The 23,056-nt window shown below is 52.0% G+C and overlaps 1 protein-coding gene across 1 annotated transcript in view; it reads right to left on the reverse strand.

Moving 5' to 3' along the window:
* PTPRT (protein tyrosine phosphatase receptor type T) overlaps positions 1 to 23,056 on the reverse strand; it is an 815,678-nt gene that overhangs the window by 17,703 nt on the left and 774,919 nt on the right. The window contains exons 20-27 of the mRNA XM_068986822.1: positions 19,498 to 19,534; positions 18,098 to 18,195; positions 14,798 to 14,914; positions 13,410 to 13,564; positions 10,938 to 11,073; positions 8,734 to 8,883; positions 7,092 to 7,265; positions 3,480 to 3,611 (exon numbers count right to left, since the gene is read on the reverse strand). Coding sequence (XP_068842923.1) covers positions 3,480 to 3,611; positions 7,092 to 7,265; positions 8,734 to 8,883; positions 10,938 to 11,073; positions 13,410 to 13,564; positions 14,798 to 14,914; positions 18,098 to 18,195; positions 19,498 to 19,534 — 999 coding nt within the window. The remainder of the gene's footprint in view (positions 1 to 3,479; positions 3,612 to 7,091; positions 7,266 to 8,733; positions 8,884 to 10,937; positions 11,074 to 13,409; positions 13,565 to 14,797; positions 14,915 to 18,097; positions 18,196 to 19,497; positions 19,535 to 23,056) is intronic.

Below are 23,056 nucleotides of genomic sequence, written 5' to 3' on the forward strand. Positions count from 1 at the left end.
GTCTGTGCATTTAGAGACTCAGCTCTCAAAGCCTGCACCGACAGCTGGGGCTGAAAGATCTTCATTCACTCGAGAGCCACCCTTGAACAAGGGGGTCCTACAGCCAGTGACCTCGCCCCTCTTGCTTTCTTAAATATCCAGAAGTGAGGTGCTTTGAAACTCCTCCTCTGTGCCTGGCCTCTGGTTTTGCAAAAAGAATTGTTGGAAGAAGGGCCCTGCTTCCTTCATGCTTTCATGGGTTCATGTGTCACTCTTTTAGGCAAAGGAATAGGGTGGTGATGCCTTCTGACTCTGGAACTCTGCAGGGGTCTTTGTTTTATGGGAATCTGTTATATTTCATGCTTATCTCAGATCCAGACCTTCCATTGTTTGGGTCCTAAACTGTGGTGTCATCCTTGCTTCCTCTCTCTCTCAATCCAGCAGGATATTTTGTTGGGCTTATGTTCAGGATATACCCAGAATCCACTCTGTTGCTACCGCCCAGGCTCAAGCCAGCATCACCTGTCACCTGGAGAACAGCAGAGGCCTCCTCTCTGTCCTCTGCTTCCACCCTTAGCAGCCACCCTCCCCCTTTCTGGCAACTTTCACCACAGTAGCCAGAGAGAAGCTGTGTTAAAAAGTCAAATTACTTTTCCAAGTCCCTCCTCCACTCAGAACTTGTCGATGGCTTCCCATTTCTCTCAGAATAAACTCACAAATCCTTCCTGTGGCCTCAGCCCGCCAAGGCCCCCAGGACCCAGCCCTGCTGTGTCTCTCTTGCTGGCTGCTGTGCTGCCCCAGACGCAGTGGCCTCGTCTGCCCCTCCATCATACACCCCTGGTGCGGGTCGTCCCCCTGCTTGGGATGCTCTTCCCTGAGATGGGCACGGGGTGCATTCTTGTACCTCCTCGAGCTCTGTGCTCAGCTGTGACCTTCTCAGTGCAGCCCACCTTCATCACTCAATTCCAGGTGCAGCCCGTGCCCCAAACCAGCCTCATCCCTGCCCTCTTATCTTTCTTTTTCCGCACACTTGTTACCTGTAACATATAATTAAGGTCGTTACAGAGTGCCTGCTATTTACTGCCTCCCCTGCTTTAGAATACAAGTTGCACAAGAGATGGGCATTTTCTGTTTTGCTTTCTCTGTCATGTTAATCCAAGCACCGAGAATAGCTTCTGGCAAATAGCAGCTACTCGACAGATGTGGACGGAACGAGTGGACGCTCTCCTGAAGAAACGACTCCTGCGTGCACGTCCCAAGTTGTGCTCAGCTCTGTCCCCACTACAGCTGACCCTTGAGCAACACGGGTCTAATCGGTGCGGGTCCATTTTTATGCAGATTTTTTTCAACAGTAAGTAATACGGTGCTACAAGATCTACAGTCCATAGGGTCGCGAAGAGTCATACATGATTGAGCACGCACACAAAGGATCCGCAGTTGGTTGAGTCCATGGGATGTGGAATCGCGGATATGGCGGAACCTCGGAAGCAGGGTAACCATGGATATGGAGTGACCGTGAAGACAGAGGAGCTGCATCTCAGAGGAACCCTGTTCTTGGAGGACTGACTATAAATTACAAGTGAATTTTTGCTTGCATGGGTGATTGACACCCCTAACTTCTGAGCTGTTCAAGTTGTAATCAGCTCCCCTCCCTGTCTTCCCAAACTTCCTGCTGCCTCTCCCACTCCTCCCCACCTTCCCCATCTTGGCCAGTCGCATCCCAGAGGCCTGAGGCCCACGCTAGAACCCCTGTCGCCATCCATGACTTCTCATTTCTCTCTCTCATCCAACAGCTCCCTAACCCTGTAGACCTCAACCCTGGAAACCTCTCCACGCCCGACCCTAATTCTCCTGCCTCCCCCCAGCCACCTCCTCAGTTCAGGTCACCCCCTGCATCTCCTGCACGTTTACAACCACCCCCTCCCCAGTCTCCTGGTCTCCAGGTTTTCCCCAGGTCCTGTTTTCAAACAGGAGTTCTGCCTCCGCCCCACGCCTGCTTCAGCTCTGCGGTGTCTCTCCTCCCTGCACAGCAAGGACTTTCCACTTGTGCTCCCAGGCATACCAGGGGCTCCACAAAAGCACCAGTGTGGCCAACTTTCCTGACTGGGCCTCAGGAAGCCCAAAGACTGGTGTGGGTGGAGCTCCCGACCCCACCCCTGCTTCACTGGGTCGTACCTGTTTCTAAGGTTGGGCGTGCATGAAAACTTCCATTCTCAGAAAGGATGCTATTGCTTACGGAGTAAAAGTCTGATGTTTACCATGCTGCAGGCCAAGACCCCCACCGCAAGGGCAGCCCTCTGCAAGCTGGCCTGGCTATATTTTTCAGCATCATCACCCTCGTCTCCTCCCGACATACCCCCCTGCCCTACCACGCTGCCCCCGAAGCCGTCCTGCAGACAGGTGGACACAGTGACCCCACCGAGCCTTTGCCTTTGCTGTCCTGCTGCTCGGAACACCCCTTCCTGGCAACTTCCTCCCCCACACGCCAGATCTCTGCTGCCTTCTTCCAGGCCAAAGTCACCTTCCTTCTGAAGTCTTCTCTCACCCTCTGGGCAGAATTAATTGCTCCCTGTTCCCGGCCAGCAAGGCACTAGGTGGCTGACCTCTATTAGATCGCTGCCACATGACGGGGGGACAGTTTGCTCATCTGACTCTGCGGCGGGACTGTGAGCTCCTGGAGGGCTGAGACCACAGCGCAGGCCCATTTTTTCCCTCTCCCCACACCAGGCCTGCCCAAGGCGAGTGTGCATAGGGAGCCCTCTGAGTTACTCTGGGCTCTTTTGAGACAAGAGTAAGGGGATGGGATTGCTTTTGAAAACCCTCAAAGGCCATCATCACTGCCGCCACCCAGAAATGGCTGCCCTGCCATTGGGGTGTGAGCCCCAGAAGCTGCCCCACGACCCGTGTCTGATGTCCCAAGTATGGATATATATACTGGAGGCACACGGTGCTCGCAGCTGACACACAGGCAGGGGAACGAAGGCCCGGAGGCTGCTGGGACACAAGGCTCACCCAGGACAAAGCCAGGCCTCGGTGGGGTGATTGGGGGCCAAAGGGTCCGTGGTTCAAGCCCCAGGCTCTATCAGGCTGCGTCAGAGAGCAGGGGAGTGGTCGACTGCGGCCAGGAGTCAGTCTGCAGGCCTGGAGGTGCTCAGAGCTGGGGGAGGGGGCAGCCTTCTCTGCTCTCTGTGTGACTTGGAGCAAGGCTCTCACCAGCGCACGGGAGGGTGAAACAACAGAGTCTGGTCCTGGGAAACTTGGGGGCTGGACAAAGCCCATAGGCAGGGGGAGTCACTGCTGGAATTGGGGGCGGCTGGCAGGGGATCTCCAGCGTCTGCCAGAAGTTAAGCAGACTGGCTTGGTGCTCCCTGCCAGACAGAGCCCACTGGAGGGCACCTGGGTTGGGCAGAGGCAGCAGAGGGCTGTCTCTCCAATCCTGGGGCACGGCTGCCCTAACACGCCTGAGCTCCCTGGCCAGGCTGGGCCAGGCGTTCTCTTACCTGGGCAGTGTCCAGCTCATTCAGCATCACCACAGAGGAGCAGTTATAATCGAACACCAGCCTCCAGAAGTCTGCCACGGTGTTGGGGAGAGGGTGTTGCGTGACCACGAAGGCGGCAGGCTGCTTGTGGCTCTGAAAAGAATGACACAGGCCTCGTGAAATATACACCCGTCAGCAATGTTCTGACGAGGAGGCAGCCCAGGAGGCTGCCAGAGGCCCCTGAGTCTGCCAGAGAGATGACACAAAGCCCCCGCCTGTTCTTATCTCTCGGTGCCCTGGTGGCAAAGGGGACCTTCTCGTAATGAACTCATTCTCCTCCCAACTCAGACATTTCATTGGCAAGGTGTCACTCGGGAGGGGGATTTTCCAAATAAATTATTTATGTCTTGGAGCTCAGCAAAGAATCACCATTACAATATGAAAGATCCTGGATGCATATTTGCTCTGCTGGCCAAAACACTTCCTGGGATTAAAAGGGATATTTTGTGCCCCTGGGAGGGGAGCGTGGCTCAGTCCAGAGAGCCTCCTGAAGAGGCTCATGGTTCAAGAGGCTCACTTCTGCCCAAGGCTTGAATGAGGGCTGAGGTGGCCTGGCGGAAGGTGGGCATGGCGTCCTGTGAGCCAATGGGGCAGTGAAGGTGCCCAGGTTTTAGAATCAGGCAGACCAGGTTCAAACCCAGCTTTGCCAGTTGCACATTAGAAACCACCCATTCATCCGTTTATCCAGCCAGCCATGCATTCATTCAAGTGCATTTATGGAGTGACTTTTTAAAATCAGTGCTGTGCACTGGCAAGCTATTAGATCGCTCCAGATCTCAGGTTCTTCAACTGGAAGATGGAATTCATAACTCCAAAGGCATGACTGTGGTGCAGGCTGAAAAGATATGCAGATGAAAAGAGCAGCGATGAGCCAGCTTTGAGCCTGCCGGCGGGCGGGAACATCCCTCACTTGGTTCTTCATCCTTGGCTTTATTATCGAGGCCAACACACTAGATGCCCAGTACCGGTCCAGAAGCGACTGAAGAGACTCAGTCCTGGGGGCTGGGGAACCGAGGCCCAGAGAAAACGGACTGGGTGAGTCTGGACTACGTCTGAAGCGTTACCTGGGTGCTAGTTATTGCAGTATCCGTAAGAAGGTGTTTGAAAAGATTGGGGAGTGTCTCTGCTTGGTTAATGGTCTGTAGAACCTGAGAAGTAACCCATATTCTTAGCACGCTTCCTTGAACCATGGTTTGTGCCTGTTTTCAGTGCAGCTACAAACCAGCAGGAGGATGGTGAGGGAAAGAGTTTGCACATTGCAACCAGGAAAAAAATCTCTGGCAAAAAACTCTCCCAAATAGGAAACTTAAAGCACTTTCTATTGTTCTGTCGTCTCCTGGTGTCCTGGGAGCAAAGAAAACGCCTTGAAACTGTGGATGCCACAGATGCACTATGGGGTCTTGTCCCCAAGGGCCGTCTCCTACCACTGGGTCTAGCAGAACTGAATCTTGGAGAAATGAATACGGAGTTTCCCCCAAAGCCAGGCTTCAGCTGCCGACAGCTGGTCTGCAGACATTTCGAGACATGAGAAAGAATCTAGGCTTTGAGAGTCAAAAGTCTTGGGGTTCAGACCCCTGGCTCCACCCTTTCTGAGCTAGCTGACCTGCAGATAGTCATGGAAATGCTCTGATCTTCACTACCTCATTCTCTGACCATGGAAAGATGGGGACAATCATACCCAAATACAGGACGAGACAGTCTATGTCCAGGGTCTGACGTGTTGCCCAACACTCAGTGAATGTTAGTTTTCTTTCCTTTCTCCCTGTCTCTGTGATAAATGCTCTATTAGGCCAGCACGCCTGACAAAGCCTTATCTGAAAATATGTTCGAGATCCGTGCTCCTGCCGGGTTTTGGGGATCAGCCGGCAATCCATTTCATGGATAACATCATCCTTTACCAGGGGAAACATTAAAAATTAACCCAGAGGACTTCATATTTTTCTGCTAGGAGCAAAGCTGCCATGGTTACCAGATAATGCACAGACTGTGCTGGAATACAGATAAGGAGTTTTTTTTTTTTCTTGTAAGAAAGGCAAAGACCCCAGTGATGGCTCACAAGAGAAATGCCCTGTGGACAAAGAGAATACAATCAGCCTCAGAGCCTGGCAGAAGGCATTTGACTCCGGGCAGCATCTAACCTACTAAGCAGAGGCCAGGAGCATGCTTGATCCTTGGAAGAGGAAGGCAGGGAGGGGGAGTTGGGACAAGTGGGAGACAAAGCTGGGAAGAGCTTGGAGGTGTGGGTGCACACCTGACCCCATCTCTCACCTCATGTGTGCACACATCTGCACATGTGTGTGCACACACACGCACACATGCATGCACATGCACACATGCATGCACACACATGCACGCACACATGCACACACACACCCACGCACACAAACACGCACAACTGATCTTGGAAGACTCCAAGCTAAAGCCAGAGGTCTTCCCTCCACATCCCCCTGTTTTATTGATCGAGCAAGCAAGACTCCCTGCTTCTGGACCCAGAGCCAGGTTTCCATGGAGGATTTGGGCACCCTGTGGGCACAGGCCGGGGAAGGCCCCCCGGAGCTGAGATAGGCACTGACTTCTAGTCATCCCTCTGCTTCCAACACTTAGGATGCTTGGGGAGAACGTTCCAGAGAATCAGCGGATCAGAGAGTTGGTTGGCTCTGACCTCAGGAGAATGTACCCCATGTTCCTTCCTGTTCTAAGTAAGACGGAGGTTCATGCAGGCTGGATGGACTTGATTTCAGGCACAGATGAGAAGGGCCTGGAAGGCTTATGTTGGTTCTTGGTCTGGAATCTTGGGAGGCAAGATGTCTGTGTCTTACTGGATCAAGCAAACTGAGGGGAGGCTCAAGGAATAAATTCTGAAATGTAAGATAGGAGTCCTAGGTTCCAGCTTTGTGACTAGTGCTCTAGAGTCTTTGAGCGAGTCTCTCTCCCTCTCTGGCCTCAGTTTCCTTTGCTGGAAAGTGTGTGGACGAGACAGGATGATACACGCTTCCTTCCTGCTGCAAACATCTCTACACCCAGAACTGGAGGGGTGACAACCGGAAGTAGCTGGAGGACCCAGGAGAGGTGTGTTCGAGTCAGGAGCACAGACCCTCTAGGGGAGGAACACGACCTCTCATCCCAAACCAGGCCTTCTGGGACTTGACGCTGAGAAAGCAGGAGGCAGGGCCGCTAACAGAACAGTAGGAACCTGGCTGGCACGCAGAATGTTTCCTGAGCTTCAGGCTGCCAGTCAGCTTGTAGGTAGCAGGAAGGGGGACTGGTCAGGTCTGTGGCCTCACTGTCCTGTCATGGGACTCACTTTAAGCTTATGATCTATTCTTTCCAGGATCTTTATAAATGCAAAGCAGTTAAAAGCACAGCGCTTAGATACAGGTTTGTACCAGAGCCTTCAGGGGGAGAAATGTCTTTGGGACCAACAAGATCAGAAGGAGAGGCTGACTGGAGTCGGGGTGGGGGGTGGAGGGGGAGTCAGGGCCCATCCTCCCAGGCCGCAGTTGCCTCCCCCTCGGGAAGATGCTTTTCCAGGGAATGCCAGCCAGGAGCTTTCCCCGGCAGGGCTCAGCTTACGTCCATCAGTGCGGCGTTGATGTAGTTGCTGGATTCTCCATCCACCGAGATGAGGAAGGGCAGGCAGCGGTCCAGAGGCAGGATGTCCATGCTCCGATTCTTATCATGGTTCCGGGGCAGCAGTCCGATGCTGCAGTCCTCGGGCCGGACACGAGGAGTCACGATGTTGAGGGTCTGAGGGGTGCAAAGCAGATCGGCAGCCGTGGCTTAGACAGTCACCCTTGAACAAACTCAGCCTGACCTCCCTCCATCGATCCTCCAAGCTTGCCCTCCAGACCCTTTCCCAGGACTGTTCTCGTCTGTGGTGACATTCTGTCTTCTCCTCCTGGCTGATCTGGGCCCTGGGGGCTGAGAGCCTCTGCCAGGGGCTGGGGCATGCCTCTGCAGGGCCAAAATTGCAGGGATGGCATACCCTTGTGGGGGCTCAGACCCAGTCTCTGAACACCTGCCCATCATTTGACCTAAGTTACTGCTCTCAGCCATCTTGCATGAAACAGAGGTCACAAGGTGGGGCGTGGGGGTAGGGAATCCCATAGTTACTTTTAAGCCTCACTTGAAGTGTCACAGACTGAGGGGAGGGATTTTGCCAGCATGCCCCTGAGACAGAATGTGTGAGAATGGAAGGATGCTTAGATGAGTTGCCCAGGATGGGTGAGGGACCCCCTGGGAGGGAGCTCCAGCATGTGTACAAAATTTCAGGGCTTGTGTTTGGCAGAGTAAGTCCGGCAAGTGTGGGACCAGAACTGAATGGCCCCAACCAACAGACTAGATGCTCTGTGCAACACCAGGGCTCCGAGTGCCCCACCCTTCCCCATCAGCGCTCAGACTCTACTTGCAATCAACCGAGTCTACTTGTTGGAAGCAGCCCTAGACGCTGGCCAGACTGGGGGATCTGCCCACGGAACCAGGGACCCGCGCTGGCCCCTTTAGTCCCGAAGTGTCCTTGTTCCCCCTGCCTGTTCTCAGCTCCTGTTGCCCAGACGCGATCCTGACACTGACCTCGGGACAATGGGCTGGGCTCTGGTTTTGCCTCACTCTGTGATTCAAATGCAGGCCTCCAGACCGAAGCTGTCACCATCCTGGGCTCCAAGGGGCATCTGCTCTGCCTGAGCTGCGCCCTCAGGTGATGCTTTGCAAAGTTTAATGTGTACCTGAATCACCCGGAAATACTGTTAAAACACAGACTCTCGTTTAGTCGGGCCGGATGGGACCCAATATTCTGCACCTCGAACAAGCTCCCAGGTGAAGCTGATGCCACTCATCTCGAGACCCCACTTTTGAATTGTGAGGGTCAAGGACAGAAATATTCAGACAACCTGAGTCCTTCCAGGGATGAAAGAGCATGAAATTCACACCTGTGTGTCTCCACCCAACCTGGACTAGAACTAAGTAAGACTTTAGTTCCAGAACACAGTGTTTTTTAATTAAAAAAAGAAAGAAAACAATAACCAGGTGTCGGCAACCACTGAGTGACCGGCCGGGGAGTAGCTGCTCATGGTTGTGCATTTTCTGTTCTGAAATTCCTTCTCGGCTGCAGACACTGGAAGGATACAGACACAGCTGTTCCTGCAAGGGGCGTCCCGGGACTGTGCTCCGTGGCACTGAAGCTGGCCGGGTCACGGAGCCCGGGCTGCGCTCGTACCTGAAACTCGTCTTTGATCTGGCTGGAGTTGGTCTGGGGGTCCAGCCTGCTGATGTTGTAGTAGAGTGAGCGGAACTCACACACTGGGATGGCCGTGTTGCCGCAGAGACACGCTTCCAGGATGGCGTCGTGCACGAACACATACTGTTCCTGCCGGGTGGAGTGGGCAGAGTCAGGGTACTGGGGGAGAAGCGGGGCCTGGAGCTTGCTGTCCGCAGTCCGCCCTGCACCTCTCAGGGGTGGGCGTGACTCACGCTGCAGAATCACTGTTTTCTGCCCTACGACCTAAAGGGCCAAGGGCTGTGTTTCCTGGTAGCTCTCTGAGCTGTACTGAGTTTTGCTCCCTGTGTGAGAGTCTCTGTGTAAAATTAGAAACCTCTGGAAAGGGGCTAATTGTGTCCAGCCCGTGGCCCATCCTTTCACCTCTCCCTGTTGAAGGCTGCTCACTGCAAATCCTCCAAGGTTCATACCGAGGGCCTTTACTTCTGGCCCTGGAGGGCACACCTGGGCTGTGCGTGCAGGACGAGCCAGCAGGCCTGAACAGTTCCTGCCCTGGGAAGGAGGCCTCAGGCAACGCCAGGTGGAGACTTGGGGGCGAATGCCTGCGTTCCCTGTCTCTTGGATGGGAGACCTGAAGAGCTGCTCCTCACCATCTCATAGTTCCCCCAGCAGGACTGGGCTCCAGCTGTCCACAGGGTCAAACAGCTTGTAAAATACTTTCGCAGTGTTAAAGAGCCTGTCTTTCAGTTCCCCACTTGCCGACCCAGGAGCCTTGGGATCGGCCCCCAGGTAAACCACTGGCGCTCCACTCTTGGCCTCAGGCTCTGCTCCGGAAGCGCGGGTCACCCCTCTCTGCCAGCCCAGCTCTTTGTGCCTGCCCCAACCCTCCTGGACACCATCCCCCTTCTCTATGCCTTCAAGGTCTCATTCCCTTAAGAGAGTCTGCTCCAAGCCCACCAGGCAGAAGCTGGTGCTGTTACTTCCAGGCCCCTAACAAACATTTGTTGAGTGACTCTTCTGCAGGACTCGGCCCATCTCTTCATCTGAAATGTTCACCAGAGGCATCATGATGCTCTTATTAGAACGTCTGTCTCCCCTACCTGACAGCAGAGATCGTGATGCGTCTAAGGCCAGGCAGTGGACTGCCTTCCACGTGCACGAACCTCGGGGCAGATAAAGCAGCCTCGCCAAGAAGCCTGCAGCCGGCCTGTGGGAGCTGGCTCGGAGCCCGCAGCAGGGTCCTGGGGTCTAACAGCCTGTAAGTGAGGAGACTGCCCGCAGAGCCAGTGGTGACCGGCCAGGCCCAGGGCCGTGGGGGGGATTTCTCCCTGCAGGCTGACGATGGATGCAGCTATCTGCCCCAGCTCTGCCGCCTGGGCACCTACAGCTGCATTAGAACCAGAAGATGGGGAGACCAGGGCTTCCAGGAGTGGGGTTGGCAGAAAAGGCTTCCTAGGGAGACGGTGCGGTTCAGAGGAAACCATGCGGGCCTTGGGGTCACCGGGTCCCAAGTCCTACCACTATGGGGCTATGTGAAGCCTTGGGGACACCATTTCCCAGTTTCTTCATCTATAAAATGGGGGAACTAGCAGGAGCTACCCCTTAGGGTTGTTGTAAGGAGCAGAAAGAATACCCTGGGGTGATGCCTGGCACAAAGTAGAAGCTTGGCAATAAAGATGAACCCCTTCCCTGTCCCTCACATCTGGGGCTCTCCATCAGGACCCCTGGAGGCCCGCCTCTCCCTTGCGGGCAGGGGTTGTATGTTCTCTCTCTTGGAGTCCCTGGAGCCTGGCTTAGGAACACAGTAACTTTACCAAGTGAGCCAGTCCTGCACGGCCTCACGCGATACTCAGCACACAGTAAGCATTCAGTCAATGCCAGTCCTTTCCTTCTCTCTTTCCTCCTTCACCCAAGGCAGGGACCCTATTCAGAGAATGCCTGAAACTTGCCATTCAGTCATTGCTTAGATGCCCTCAGAGATGGGACCCCCAGCACCTTCCTCACTGGTGGGAGTCCTCGACCTGGGGGACCTCAGGCTGGCAGGGTTGTCCTAGCTTCTGTGACATTCTCACCATAGCCAGCCACGTATCCAGCCCCTCCCGTTTCTCCCATGCCCAGGTCTCTTTCTGTAGGATGCCTCCAGCCCTGGCTCCTCCTTGGCCAGGGCTGCGGGTGGTCAGGCCAGCCTCCGCCCCGGGACTCACCTCCGTCTGCACCAGGTTGACCCTCTGGGCCCGGAGCTCACGCACGCAGTTGAAGATGTCCACCACCCCTTCGTTCTCGGCCATGTCGAGCATGGTGTCGATGGCGATGAAGCAGCCGGTCCTTCCGGCTCCAGCACTGCAAGAGAGGACAGGGGTCTGCGTTAGGGACCCTGGGGTGGGGCTAGCTCTGTCCCTGAGGACCCTGCAGGCAGGCAGTGTGCTGGACAGGTCAGACAGAATGCCGTCTGGGACTCAGACAGAATCCCAGTGTTGGCAGGAGACCCTGAGCAAGTGACTAAACTGAGCCTCAGCTCTCTCTTTTGAACAGGCTGCCTGGTTTCTATGAGCCTTAGTTTTCTCACATGTAACACTCCTTCCTACGGGGTGCTTGGGAGGACTGATCTGTTCATTTCAGCTTCACACAGCAATTAAGTACTTACTATTTGGGGTCAGATCCTTTGGATCAAATCCTGACTTGACCACTTACTAGCTGTGTGACCTTGAGTAAATGACTTAATCTCTCTGGGTTTCAATACCCTCATCCACAGAATGAGGCTGATAATAATGGTGTTAATAGCACAATACATGTAAATTGCATGAAATTATGTTGAAAAAGCACAATGCGTGCAAATTGCTTCAACCTGTGCCTGGCTACACAGCCATTTCTCATAAACGGTTGCTACTTCTAGTCAACAAATACTTATTGAGCACTGGATGCTGGGCTCAGGAGCAGCGATGCAAAGATGAGTCAGACATGGTTCTTTCCCTGAAGGGCTAATAGTCTGGGGAGGGGACAGCATGGAGATGCAGAGAAGAGTAATATTTTTAAGTGCTTACTATATGTCTGGAATTCTCTTAGGTACATAATGTATCACTCAGTGTGTGTTAGTCACTCAGTCGTGTCCGACTCTTTGTGACCCTGTGGACTGTAGCCCACCAGGCTCCTCTGTCCATGGAATTCTCCAGGCAAGTATACTGGAGTGGGTAGCCATTTCCTTCTCCAGGGGATCTTCCCAACCCAGGGATCAAACCTAGGTCTCCTGCACTGTAGGCAGATTTTTTTTACCATCTGAGCCACCAGGGAAGCCCACAAAGTATATGTTGGCCAACCCATCTAATCTGCAGGACAGCCTCAGGACTGTGTACCACCCTGCTCAGGTGTGACAGGGTGGGTTGCTATGGAGACACAGACATGTGGCATCATGCAAGGAGGGCCTGATAAACACTTGCCACTGTCTCCCTTTCTTCCTTATGCCTGCTCTGGCTGCTGTCTGGGATATGGGACTTGTTCGGGTGCCCAGCTGTGTCCGACTTTTTGTGACCCCATGGACTGCAGCACGCCAGGCCTCCCTGTCCTTCACCATCTTCTGGAGCTTGCTCAAATTCATGTCCATTGAGTCAATGATGCCATCCAACCACTGAGGGTGAACATTTTACTGCCCTTGGATTGTCATGAGATGTAAAGCAGAGATATATGCAGAATGCTTAGAGTCCAGAGGGTGATCAGTATGCCTTCCTAACCCTTAGTGGCCTCATCTGTGAAATGGGGTTTCTGATTCACACTCTGCTGTTGTGATAAAGGCACATGGACACTGCCTGAGAAAGGGGCTCTGAGACAGCTGTAGCCCGTGGTGTCTCTCCTTGATCTGGCTCGAGACCTTGAGTGACGTGGGCACTGTCAGGGCAGAAGTAACCGGCATGCAGTTAGGAGCACGCGGGGTCTGTAAGGATGGACTGGGCCCAAGGTCACACTGGAAAAGAGGCGCTGGGAGGGAGGGAGCGAGCACGCCAGCCTTCAGGTCTGGACATCTGCCCTCCTCTGACTCCGGATGACCTTGACACGACACTGCATCTCCATCCAGGAGGATTCATTCCCAATGTGACTTTCTGGGTCAGAGCTGAAAATATCCCTTTTCCATAATAAGGTAAAACCTGACACTGTCCATTTTCTCTCTCTGAAGGACCCTGTAGGCCAGTAACTGGTTTTTAAAATAACAGAAATGAAGAAAAGCATATTTCCAGGGGCACCCCACCACCATACCAAGAAGCTGAGGGGGAGCATCTGGGGAAAATGTTTAATACCCTGGTTCTGCCATTTCATACCTGTGCGACCCAAACAAAGCATCTACCTTCTCAGTGCCTTGGTTTTCTCATCTGTAAAATGGGAAGGATAACCAAGGCCACCTCTCAAGGTTGGGTGAGAAGTAAATGAAGTGACGTGGGTGAAGTGCACGTGGAGCAGATGCTGTCAGAGCCAAGGCCGTGCCCTCAAGGCAACAGCAATAATGACAAGCTGCTACTGCTACTATTACTGTGGTTGTTTAGACCTCAGGACCCTGGTCTCAGCAGAAAGGGCTGGGCAGAGGGGACACAGGCAGGGCACACTTAAAGCAAGAATAAAGGCCGCTGGAGCACCCCCTTGCTGAGACAGCAGCGTGGCCGGGGCCTCCCTGCCTGGGGGCTTTCACTCACCTGCAGTGGACCACTATGGGCCCGGCTTCCGGGGGGTTGAGGAACTTGACCTGGCGGACGAAGCCCAGGAGGCCGGTGGCGTAGCAGGGGACGCCGTGGTCGGGCCAGCTGGTGAAGTGGAAGAGCCGGAGCTCCCGGATCTCGTGGTAGCCTTTCTGAGGAGAGAATAGGCCTCTGTTCCTCCAGCTGCTGCCCCGCTCTCCGCCCTACCCAGCACCCACAGTGAGCCCCGACGCCATGAGCAGCCACATCCGGCCTCCCTGCTGTCAGGGAGGACAAGGCCCTCTGAGGGATGATAGGTGTTGCAGGGATTCCACATCTGCCACGTCCGGGAAGTTGGGGAGTACATATGGTAAACTGACCACTCCAGGTCAGCCCTGCAGGACTTCTCAGGGCCTGAGCTGTGCTGATGCACACGCTGAGATCCCAAGGGCTCTGATAACACCACGCTGTCTGCCCACAGGACCCTCTTTCGATAAATGCTTTATGGGCCTTGTATTCAGCAGGACAGATTCAGAAAGATGGCAGCCTTTGACTCCAAGTTCAAGCTGTTTCCAGGGGAACATGAGGCCTTTCGGTGTCAGAGGACTGGTGTTCTTCAGTTCTCCAGTCTTATCTACCACAGTCTCCGTGACTTTCAAAGTCAGAAAGGCAGACTTCTTTATGAACGAGATTCTTATTGGGGATGATAAAATATGAAACAAAGAAAAGCAGAACTTCTCTGGCTGATGGGGACGGTGGGGCCTCACGCGCTCATCCCCTCCCGCTTCAGGCTACAGGGCGGTTCTCACTAGTCCAGCCAAATGCCCCCTAGCCGCCTCTCTCTACTTAGCAATCTCCTGCAGATATTAGAGGCACTGAATAGGAAGGGTATTTGATGGTTCATTTTTCCAAGATAGTCAGGGTGGGTTATCTGTGCCCAGCCTTGTGTTAGGCACTAGGAAGGTGGAAATAAAACCATAGTCCCTGTCCCTGGAACAGAGCATGATGTAATGGGGGAGACAGGCCCCAAAGTGGACCTTTAATTCCACTGAAGTATAGAAAGGAGTGTGTAACCCCACTAGGGAGAGGAGAAATCAGAGAAGGCTTCCTGAAGGAAGGGGTGCCTGAGTCTTGAAACATATTAACAGTGAAAATATATAGCTGATGTTTATGAAGCATCAACTATGTGCCTGTTATTTTTCTGATGAGTTCAATGTATTCATTCATTTAATCCTCATATCATCATCTCTATTTTAGGGATGAGGAAAGTGGGGCTAAAGCAAGGTTAAGGAATGTGTCCAAGGTTGCACAACCAGTAAGCTGTAAAGTTACAATCTAAAGCCTGGCTGATGCAAACAAGCTGGCTGGCGTGGGGGCAGGCTGTGCACAGCCGCAGGGCCGCTCACCTTCTGGACGGTGAAGGTGCGGATGACGTACTCCGCCAGGGGCTCTGTTTCGATCAGGGTGACTTTGATGTCTCCGTAGACCTCTGTGTCATCAGGCCAGTAGCGCACACACTTCACCTGCAGGAAAGGACAGGGACAGCATGGGTGAGCGGATACCAAGCATGAGTGGCCGTCTCATCGGGCCTTCCCGTCCTAACAAACTCAAGGGTGACCTCAGTGGACTTGCAGTCAAGGGGTTCCCAGCTGGCCAAGTGAAACTGTTAAGTTGCTCAGTCATGTCCAACTCTTTGTGATCCCATGGACTGTAGCCTGCCAGGCTCCTCTGTCCATGGGATTTTCCAGGCAAGAATACTGGAGTTGGTTGCCATGCCCTTCTCCAGGGAATCTTCCTGACCAGGGATCGAACCTGTCTCCTGCATTGCAGGCAGATTCCTTACCAACTGAGCCACCAGGGAGGCCCTCCCAGCTGGGCAGGAGGGCTGGGGAGGGGCAAAATGCACAGGGACAGGCTGGCTCCCGGAAGAGCCAGAGGTGTGGGGAATAAACGGGGTACCATCCTTGGCAGAGTTCCTGGCACTTTTCAAACCCATGATCACACTTAGAGACCAACTAGATCTGGGTGAGCCCTCCCCATGGTACAGGTGAGCATCACACTCAAGCTGGGAGGTTTGGTGACTCGTCCAAGGTCATGTGGCCAGTTTTCTGCCTTTGGCAGAGTCCTCTTTCTGCAATAGGCTGGGGCAGCTGAGTAATATCAGCAGAGATGAGAATAAAAGGTGGGAAATAGTGCAGAGGTGGAAGCGGACGTAGCTGGGAGAGGGACGTTAATACTATGAGGTGGGGCTTGTGGGCCTTAAGGAGAAAGGCTCGTGGCTGGGCAAAGGAAGGAAGGTGCTGGCTCTGAAGGAAGACATTTGCCACTGCTCTCTGCCCCGCGCGTGGGTACAGACGCTGTGAACAAGCGACTCCCACACCTGGCTGTGAGTCACATGCCGCGGGAGGAGAAAGAGATGGTTTTCCCCTTAAAAGAACAAAAGTATTACCATTCCAGGGGATGCCGCGCGGCCCAGAGTGGCATTTCCCACAGTGTGTCCCGCTGGGTGCTGATAGGTGTTAGGTAAAAAAAAAAAAAAAAGAAACAAAAACAAACAAAAACAGGTTTTGTGGTCAAATGAGTTTGGGAAATGCTGGATTAAACAAAGTTAAATAGGCCGCTTTTGCTACAGGACTGCTCAGCTGCTTGAATGTGCTAACGCTAACATCTTTGCAGTTTCTCTGAAAGGGGCGAAGAGTCCACAGCATTTCCCAAACGTATTTAACCATGGAACCCTCTGCTAGCTAAGCATCCTGCAGACTAGCAGCCCATGGAACCCACTTAGGGAAATGCTGGTTTAGTGCCACAGGGTGTGGAGGCAAATGGATGCACTGTTTGTTCTAACACTGTGTAGCTGTGCAGCTTCCAGGAAGTCCTGAGACCTCTCTGAGCCTCAGCTTCCTGTGATGAATGGTAGCTGACACTGTCTAATGGCTTCTACTCCCTCCAGCCCTGCTGACTAAGTCGTCTATGAATGCTTTACACAGATTACTTTAATGACTGGTCACCATACTCTGATGAAGTAGATATTATTATTAGCCCTATTTGTTTTACAGATGAGGAATCGGAAGTAGAGGGAACCTAAGAAAATTGCTCAGGATCAACTGTCAGTAAGGGTGGGGGAGCCAGGATGCAAAGCCAGGCCATCTGAATAATGACCAGGAACATCGTCCCGGACGACTGCTGGGAGGAGAAAGTGACACAATGCATATCCCGTGTCTGGCAGAGAACTTGGCTCCTTCTCGGAACTCCATGAAGCGATGGCTCTCCTGTCCCTTCCCCGAATCAAATTAGACCCATAATCAAGGAAATCTGTCTCCAGCGGGGACATCTGTAGAACAGGCTAGAATGTGCCTCCGAATTCTTACATCCTGGGCTGGATGTGTGGTCCACAGTAGCTGCTCTCTGGGCCAGAGTCACTGGGGAGTGGTCTTGATCATGACCTCTAGAATGAGAGTCAACAGTCAAGAGACAGTGGCTAGGTTCTGTCTCAATGACTTTATGGCAGTTACTCCCCCCGCCTTGGAGTCTGTTCCCTCATCTGTAAAACTGGGGAATGGACGCAATAAGAGTGGGCTTGAGAACAAAGTCTCTTCCAGCCCTAAACGCCCATTAGGCCATGAGATGTCCATGGATTATCTTTCCAAAACAAAAACTTACCTGCGCACTCTTTAGTTAGCGCATGTGATACGTAAAGAGCCCTTCTTAATACTAGCGTCTGTGCACCCTGCCTTTAAACCCAGCAGCCCACCCACACCACCCACGCCACAGTTTATCAAGTAGGTGAAAGTGAGCTGGCAAGAGCAGTCCCATTTTTAAGCCCTAGGAGCCGCTAAGGAGCACAGAGGAGAGAGTCAAGATGAACAGAGTGAGAGCGCAAGGTCTGGACCCTGAAGAATGTCAAAGCTTCGAGGAGCAGAGGGTCAGATGCTGCTGAGACCGAGTGCCAGGAGAAGAGAGAGATGGCCGTGGATGTGTCGACATGAGGGATGCTGCAGACACCGCCTGATGCTGGGATGGAGGGGGTGGAAGACAACGGAAGTGAAGAAGCAGACCTGTGTGGGGGCTTCAGAGTGGGGCGGAAAAGCAGGGACAAGAGGAAGCAGTTTTGTTTGCTTGTTTTCCATTTTTAAGGGGGAAGGTGCTCAGAATGTTTGTATGCTGAGGAAAATGATCTAGCAATGGGAAAAAAAAAATTACTTTCCAAGTGAGAGGGGAAGGATGAGAAGGTTTTGAGCGGAATCTGCGGTTCAGGGCATTAGGATTGCCTTTGAAAGGGCGAGAATCATTTATTTTATCATATGAGGCTGGGCCATAAGAAAGAGCCAATATCTACCATTGAAGGTCAACAGAAACAGGCACATCTTGTGGTCCAGCCCAATAATAGAGGGGAAGAACGAGAAGATGGTTGTAGACACGAGTAGAATGCAGCTTTGCAGTGTGAAGATGAGAGTTCACATCTGATGGCTGTGATTTCCTCAGTCTACGAGATGACGGCATCAGCAGAGCGGGAGGGTGGAGAAAGGGGTGGGGGCGGGGTTTGAAGGGTAGAGACCTTCATTCCTCGAGTGTGAACAGGAGGGAGGGTTTCTCCGTTGTGGGGGCCATGAGGGTGAAATGCGGAACGAGAGGCACTTGGAACAGAGATGCTGGGCAGTGGCTCGCCAGCCAGCATCCTCTATCCAGGCGCCGTGGGAGGGGCTTACCCTGCCCACTTCCACGAGGTTTGTGACCATGACGATGCTGGCCGAGTTCTCCTGCCAGATCATTCTCCAGAAGTCCTTTACGGTCTCCTGCATGGGACCTGCCAACAGAGGACGGGACAGGGTCAAAGGCTGAAGCTGCCAGGAAACAGACAAGAGGCTTGTCCCTCACGGCTGCTCAGTGAAGGCTCTGGATGGGTGAATCACAGTGAGGTCAGCCTTCCCTGTCGGACACCCAAGTAGCCGAGACTGGGGCATGAGAACAGCGGCGCTCCGACGTGCAGCATCTGCATGCCCGCAGCTTCTCCTCTCCACTGTCCCCCTGCTCAGACTCCTCCCAGAGGCTCCACTTTCCCACCAACTCACCATCGTGTATTTGGGGTAAATAACATAGCTTAAGGGAATTTTCAAAAATTAGGCTATAGATCCTCAGTGAGAGATGCAAAGGAAATTGAGGTGAGGGTGGGGTGAGAGGGCAGGGGAGCCACCAGGAGTCAGATGCTGAGAACACAAACCGAAGAGGCCCAGTTCTCAGCTTGACAGATGCATCTGCCTGGAGCCTGGGCAGAAGGCAGGGCAAAAAGGGAAAAAGAAATGGGAGATAGGATCTGAGCGTCCAAAGCAATTTCCTTGGAAATTTCTCTTTTAATGTCCTGGGCCTTCAACGTTTTTAAAATTACAAGAGTAATACATCCTTTTGATATAAAATTTGGAATGCCATTTCTCTATATAAATATATTCGTATGTATTTATTATAAGAAGCATTGTATCTACTACAGGCATTTCTCCATGCCCCTTAAAAATTCTCACCATGAAATTTTTCATAGCTGCATAATTTTCCATAATATAGAAGTATCACACTTTAACCAATCTAACATTTGTTGAGCACTGAAGATTTTTCACTTGTCTTCCTAGTAGATAACACTATGAAGGGTAGGTATCTTTATATATGTCACTGCCCACATATGTAATCGCCCACAGGATTTCCTCCCAGAACACTTTGAGAGGGAGAGTATTTTTTAGATCTTCTGATAACACCCTAATAAGCTGCTTTCTAGGAGAGTCGGCCTCTTGTTTCTTCTAGGTGTTCAGCCATCGAGGAGATAAGGCACCGTCAGCTCCAGTTGGGGATGGTGGATATTGATGGCATGTGCCTGGAGCCAGTGCTTTTGGTCCAGGGCCCATCTCTCTTGACCATTTCCCAGTGACACCTCCCTCCTTTCTCCCTTACGTCTCTCCTCCACTTCCACTGCTGAACCTGTCACCTCCTTCCTTCCCAAACAAACAAATGGGCAACCTAAAGACCTCTGGAGCCTCTCCAGCCCTACTCCTATGTAACGTCTTGGCTGGTGGAAGCTTCTTCCACTCCCCCCATGTAAGGCAAGGGTCCTTTCGGCTCTTACCTTGAGTTGCGATGTAGTGCCGAGGTCGATGGTACCCCTGGATGAGAAGAGAAAAGCACGGTTAAGGGCCTAGTCTAAGCTTGCGAATGGCACAGGACTAACAGTTATCCTTTCCAAGGCTTGGTTTCCTTATAAACAGAATGAGGCTAGCATTAGACATTTCCCAGACAAGTGGCGAAGATTAAATAAGCTCATGCATATAAAATGCTGAGTCAACTGCTAAATGTTAGCTGTTCTTATGGTTCCTTGTGAGGGGCCCCAGACAGGCTTGCCTTGGAACCATGGACTGGAAGCCAAGATTGGATGAGCACCAGTTGTGGCCAGGCACACCCAGAAAGAGGTGGAGAAGGAATTTTCAGGTTTCTGTGGGACATCACCCACCACCAAGCCTTTCCTGAGCCGTGATTCCATGCAGAACACTGGGCAAGGCCCCAGAGGGCACCAGAGAGACAACAACAATTGCATTGCTGACTCCGTGCATGAGTAACAGAAAAAGAGAGCTGGGAAGGCTGCCACACTGCCTCTCTGCCACATGGCTGGGCTTGGAACGGAAGCTCCTTTCACGGAGAGGGCCCCAGGTGGGTGTGACCCAGAGACTGACAAAGCCATTTTCTAATTCAGAGATATTTTCCTGTACATTTCCGGGTCTTCAGTAGACCCTGCTGGGCTCTGATGTGGGGTACTCTGGTGCCTCATCAACCTAATCATTGGGGAGAGGTTGAGGATGACTTTCTCTTCTGTCTGGGCGTGGGCTACATGGAGGGCCCCCTTTCTTGTTACAGAGAGGAAATGTATCATATTGGGCAGAAGAAGTTCAAGTTTTGGAGACAGATCTGTATTTAATACAGGACGTTGAACGTAATCAGTAATAACTTGATGACTAAATGAGTGAACAAATAAATGAATGGGTACGTCTAAAAGATACAGATGCCAAATAAGGAGCCCGTTGGTAGAAGGGTTGTTGGAAAGTCCTGAAATTCCACTTTTAATCTCAGGAGACAACAAGGCATAAAGTTTAATGAACAAATAAACCGTCAGTCCCAACCCAAGGCCAGTGTCATGGGTACAAGGCTTGGATTAACCACCAGGAATCAATCTGCCCAACCTAGACTCTTTGTATGAGCGGTCCTATCTTCTTAGGAAAGTTGTCAGCTTCTTGCGGACAAACACTGCCTCCTAAGTTTTTTTTTTTAATTTATATTTATTTATTTTAATTGAAGGCTAATTACTTTGTCTGTGGAGCCTAGTACAGTGTGAAACCCAGAGTGAATGCCCAATAAACAAGCTCTTGAGAGAGACCAATCAGGATGGCAGCATATGATTATTAGAGAAATGCAAATCAACACCTCACACCAGTCAGAATAGTTTACACTTAAAAGTCTACAAGTAACACATGCTCGAGAGGGTGTGGAGAAAAGGGAACAGTCTCACACTGTTGATGGGAATGTAAACTGGAACAAGCCACCATGGAGAACAGGATGGAGGTTCCTCAAAAAACTAAAAATAGAATTGCCATATGATCCAGCAATCCCACACCTGGACACATATCCAGACAAAGCTATAATTCAAAGAGTGTGTTCACAACAGCACTATTTACAATAGCCAAGACATGGAAACAATGTCTGTGGACAGATGAATGGATAAAGAAAATGTGGTACCTTTAGACAGTGGAATACCACTCAGCCATACAAAAGAACAAAATAATGCCGTTTGCAGTGACTTTGATGGACCTGGAGATTATCATACTAAGTGAAGTAAGTCAGTGAAAGTCGCTCAGTCATGTCTGATTCTTCGCGACCCCATGGACTGGAGTTCTCCAGGCCAGAATACCGGAGTGGGTAGCCATACCCTTCTCCAGGGGATCTTCCCAACCCAGGGACTGAACCCAGGTCTCCCTCATGGCAGGCGGATTCTTTACCAGCTGAGCCACAAGGGAGGCCTGAAGTAAGTCAGAGAGAGACTAATACTATATGATGTCACATATGTGGCATCCGAAATAGATACAAGTCAACATATCTACAAAACAGAAAGAGACTCAGAGACATAGAGCACAGGCTTGTAGTTGCCAAGGGGGAGAGGGGTTGGGGGAAGGATGGACTGGGAGCTCGGGATCAGCAGATGCAAACTTTTATTTACGTATATAGAAACAACAAGGTCCTACTGTACAGGAGGTGCTAGCGGCCTGCCAGGGAATCTGCCTGCCAGTGCGGAGACACAGCAGAGGCGTGTTCGATCCCTGGGTCAGGAAGATCCCTTGGAGTAGGAGACGGCACCCCACTCCACTACTCTTGGCTGGAAAATTCCATGGGCAGAGGAACCTGGCCAGCTACAGTCCATGGGGCACACACACACACACACACTGTTGAGCACAGGGAACGACATTCAATATCCTGTGACAAACTATAACGGAAAATAATATGAAAAAGAACAGCAAGAGTTGTATAGCTGAGTCACTGTGCTGTGCAGCAGAAATGAACACCAGCCCAATAACCAACTATTCTTCAATAAAATAAATGTTTAAAAAGAAGAAAAAGCAGCATAGCACGGTGGTTATGTGCTCAGACTCTGAATTTAATAGCCTGGGTGTGAATGCTGGCTCTGTTCCTTATAGGCTGTGTGGTCTGGGGCAGGTTACTTAACCTCCTGGGCCTTAACTGATTTTTGCTGTTAAACGGGGATAACAGCGTGTACATTACAGCCTTGCGGTTAGGATTAAGTGAGTTAATAGATGACCGTTACCATGTGTCAGGCAGTAGTCTAGAGTTTAACATATGCGTCCTTGCTATTATTATTTTACTGTGTATCTGGAAAGCATTCATCGAGTGCCTACCACGATTCAAAGTCCGCGCTGGCCGTGAGGGATTCTGAGATCCTTCTGATCCTTCCCTCCTCTCTGGTCTCCCTCCAGAGATAGTAACTGAGGCCCTCTCTGAGCCGTGAGAGGTGGGGAGGACAATGAGAGGCACAGAGAGCTCTGTCCCTCCCAGTCAAGACCACCCATGCTCTTCAGGATCACAGGAGAGACAGACTCTGGGAGTTTTCCTGAGCAGGTCTGGGACTAGAAAATAGTGCCCTGGAGCATGGAAAGATGGGGTCTCTCAAGCCCGTGGCCTTCTGCCATCCCCGCCATTGTTCCTTTTCACAGCCCTCGTCCTTCCTGATCTGGGCCAAGGCCTCATGCTGGCCTCCCTGCCTCCTACCCTCCCATCTGGTCCCGCAGCCCATCTGCTTCCTGCCAGGGTGAACGTCCCAATGCCCACCTGATTATTATTATTATTTCTCCACGTAAAAGCCTGCAGTGGCGCCCTGCTGCCTGTATAATAACGTCCAGATGCTTTAGCATGGGGCTGATCACCTGTCTCCATCCTTGTCTCCAGACGCATTCCCAGCTGTCCCTCTTGAGGCCCTTCCAGGTACCCTATGTCCCCAGCTTCCCACACTGCACTTCAAATGAACCCTCTTTCCTCCTGAGCGGTCCTGCAGGGCTTGGGAGATGCCCAATCAACACCCTCATAATGTATGTTACAGTAAGTTTTTTTTTTTTTTTTTAAATTTTAAT

Source organism: Capricornis sumatraensis, chromosome 15 (assembly GCF_032405125.1).
Source record: "Capricornis sumatraensis isolate serow.1 chromosome 15, serow.2, whole genome shotgun sequence".
Classification (NCBI taxonomy): domain Eukaryota; kingdom Metazoa; phylum Chordata; class Mammalia; order Artiodactyla; family Bovidae; genus Capricornis; species Capricornis sumatraensis.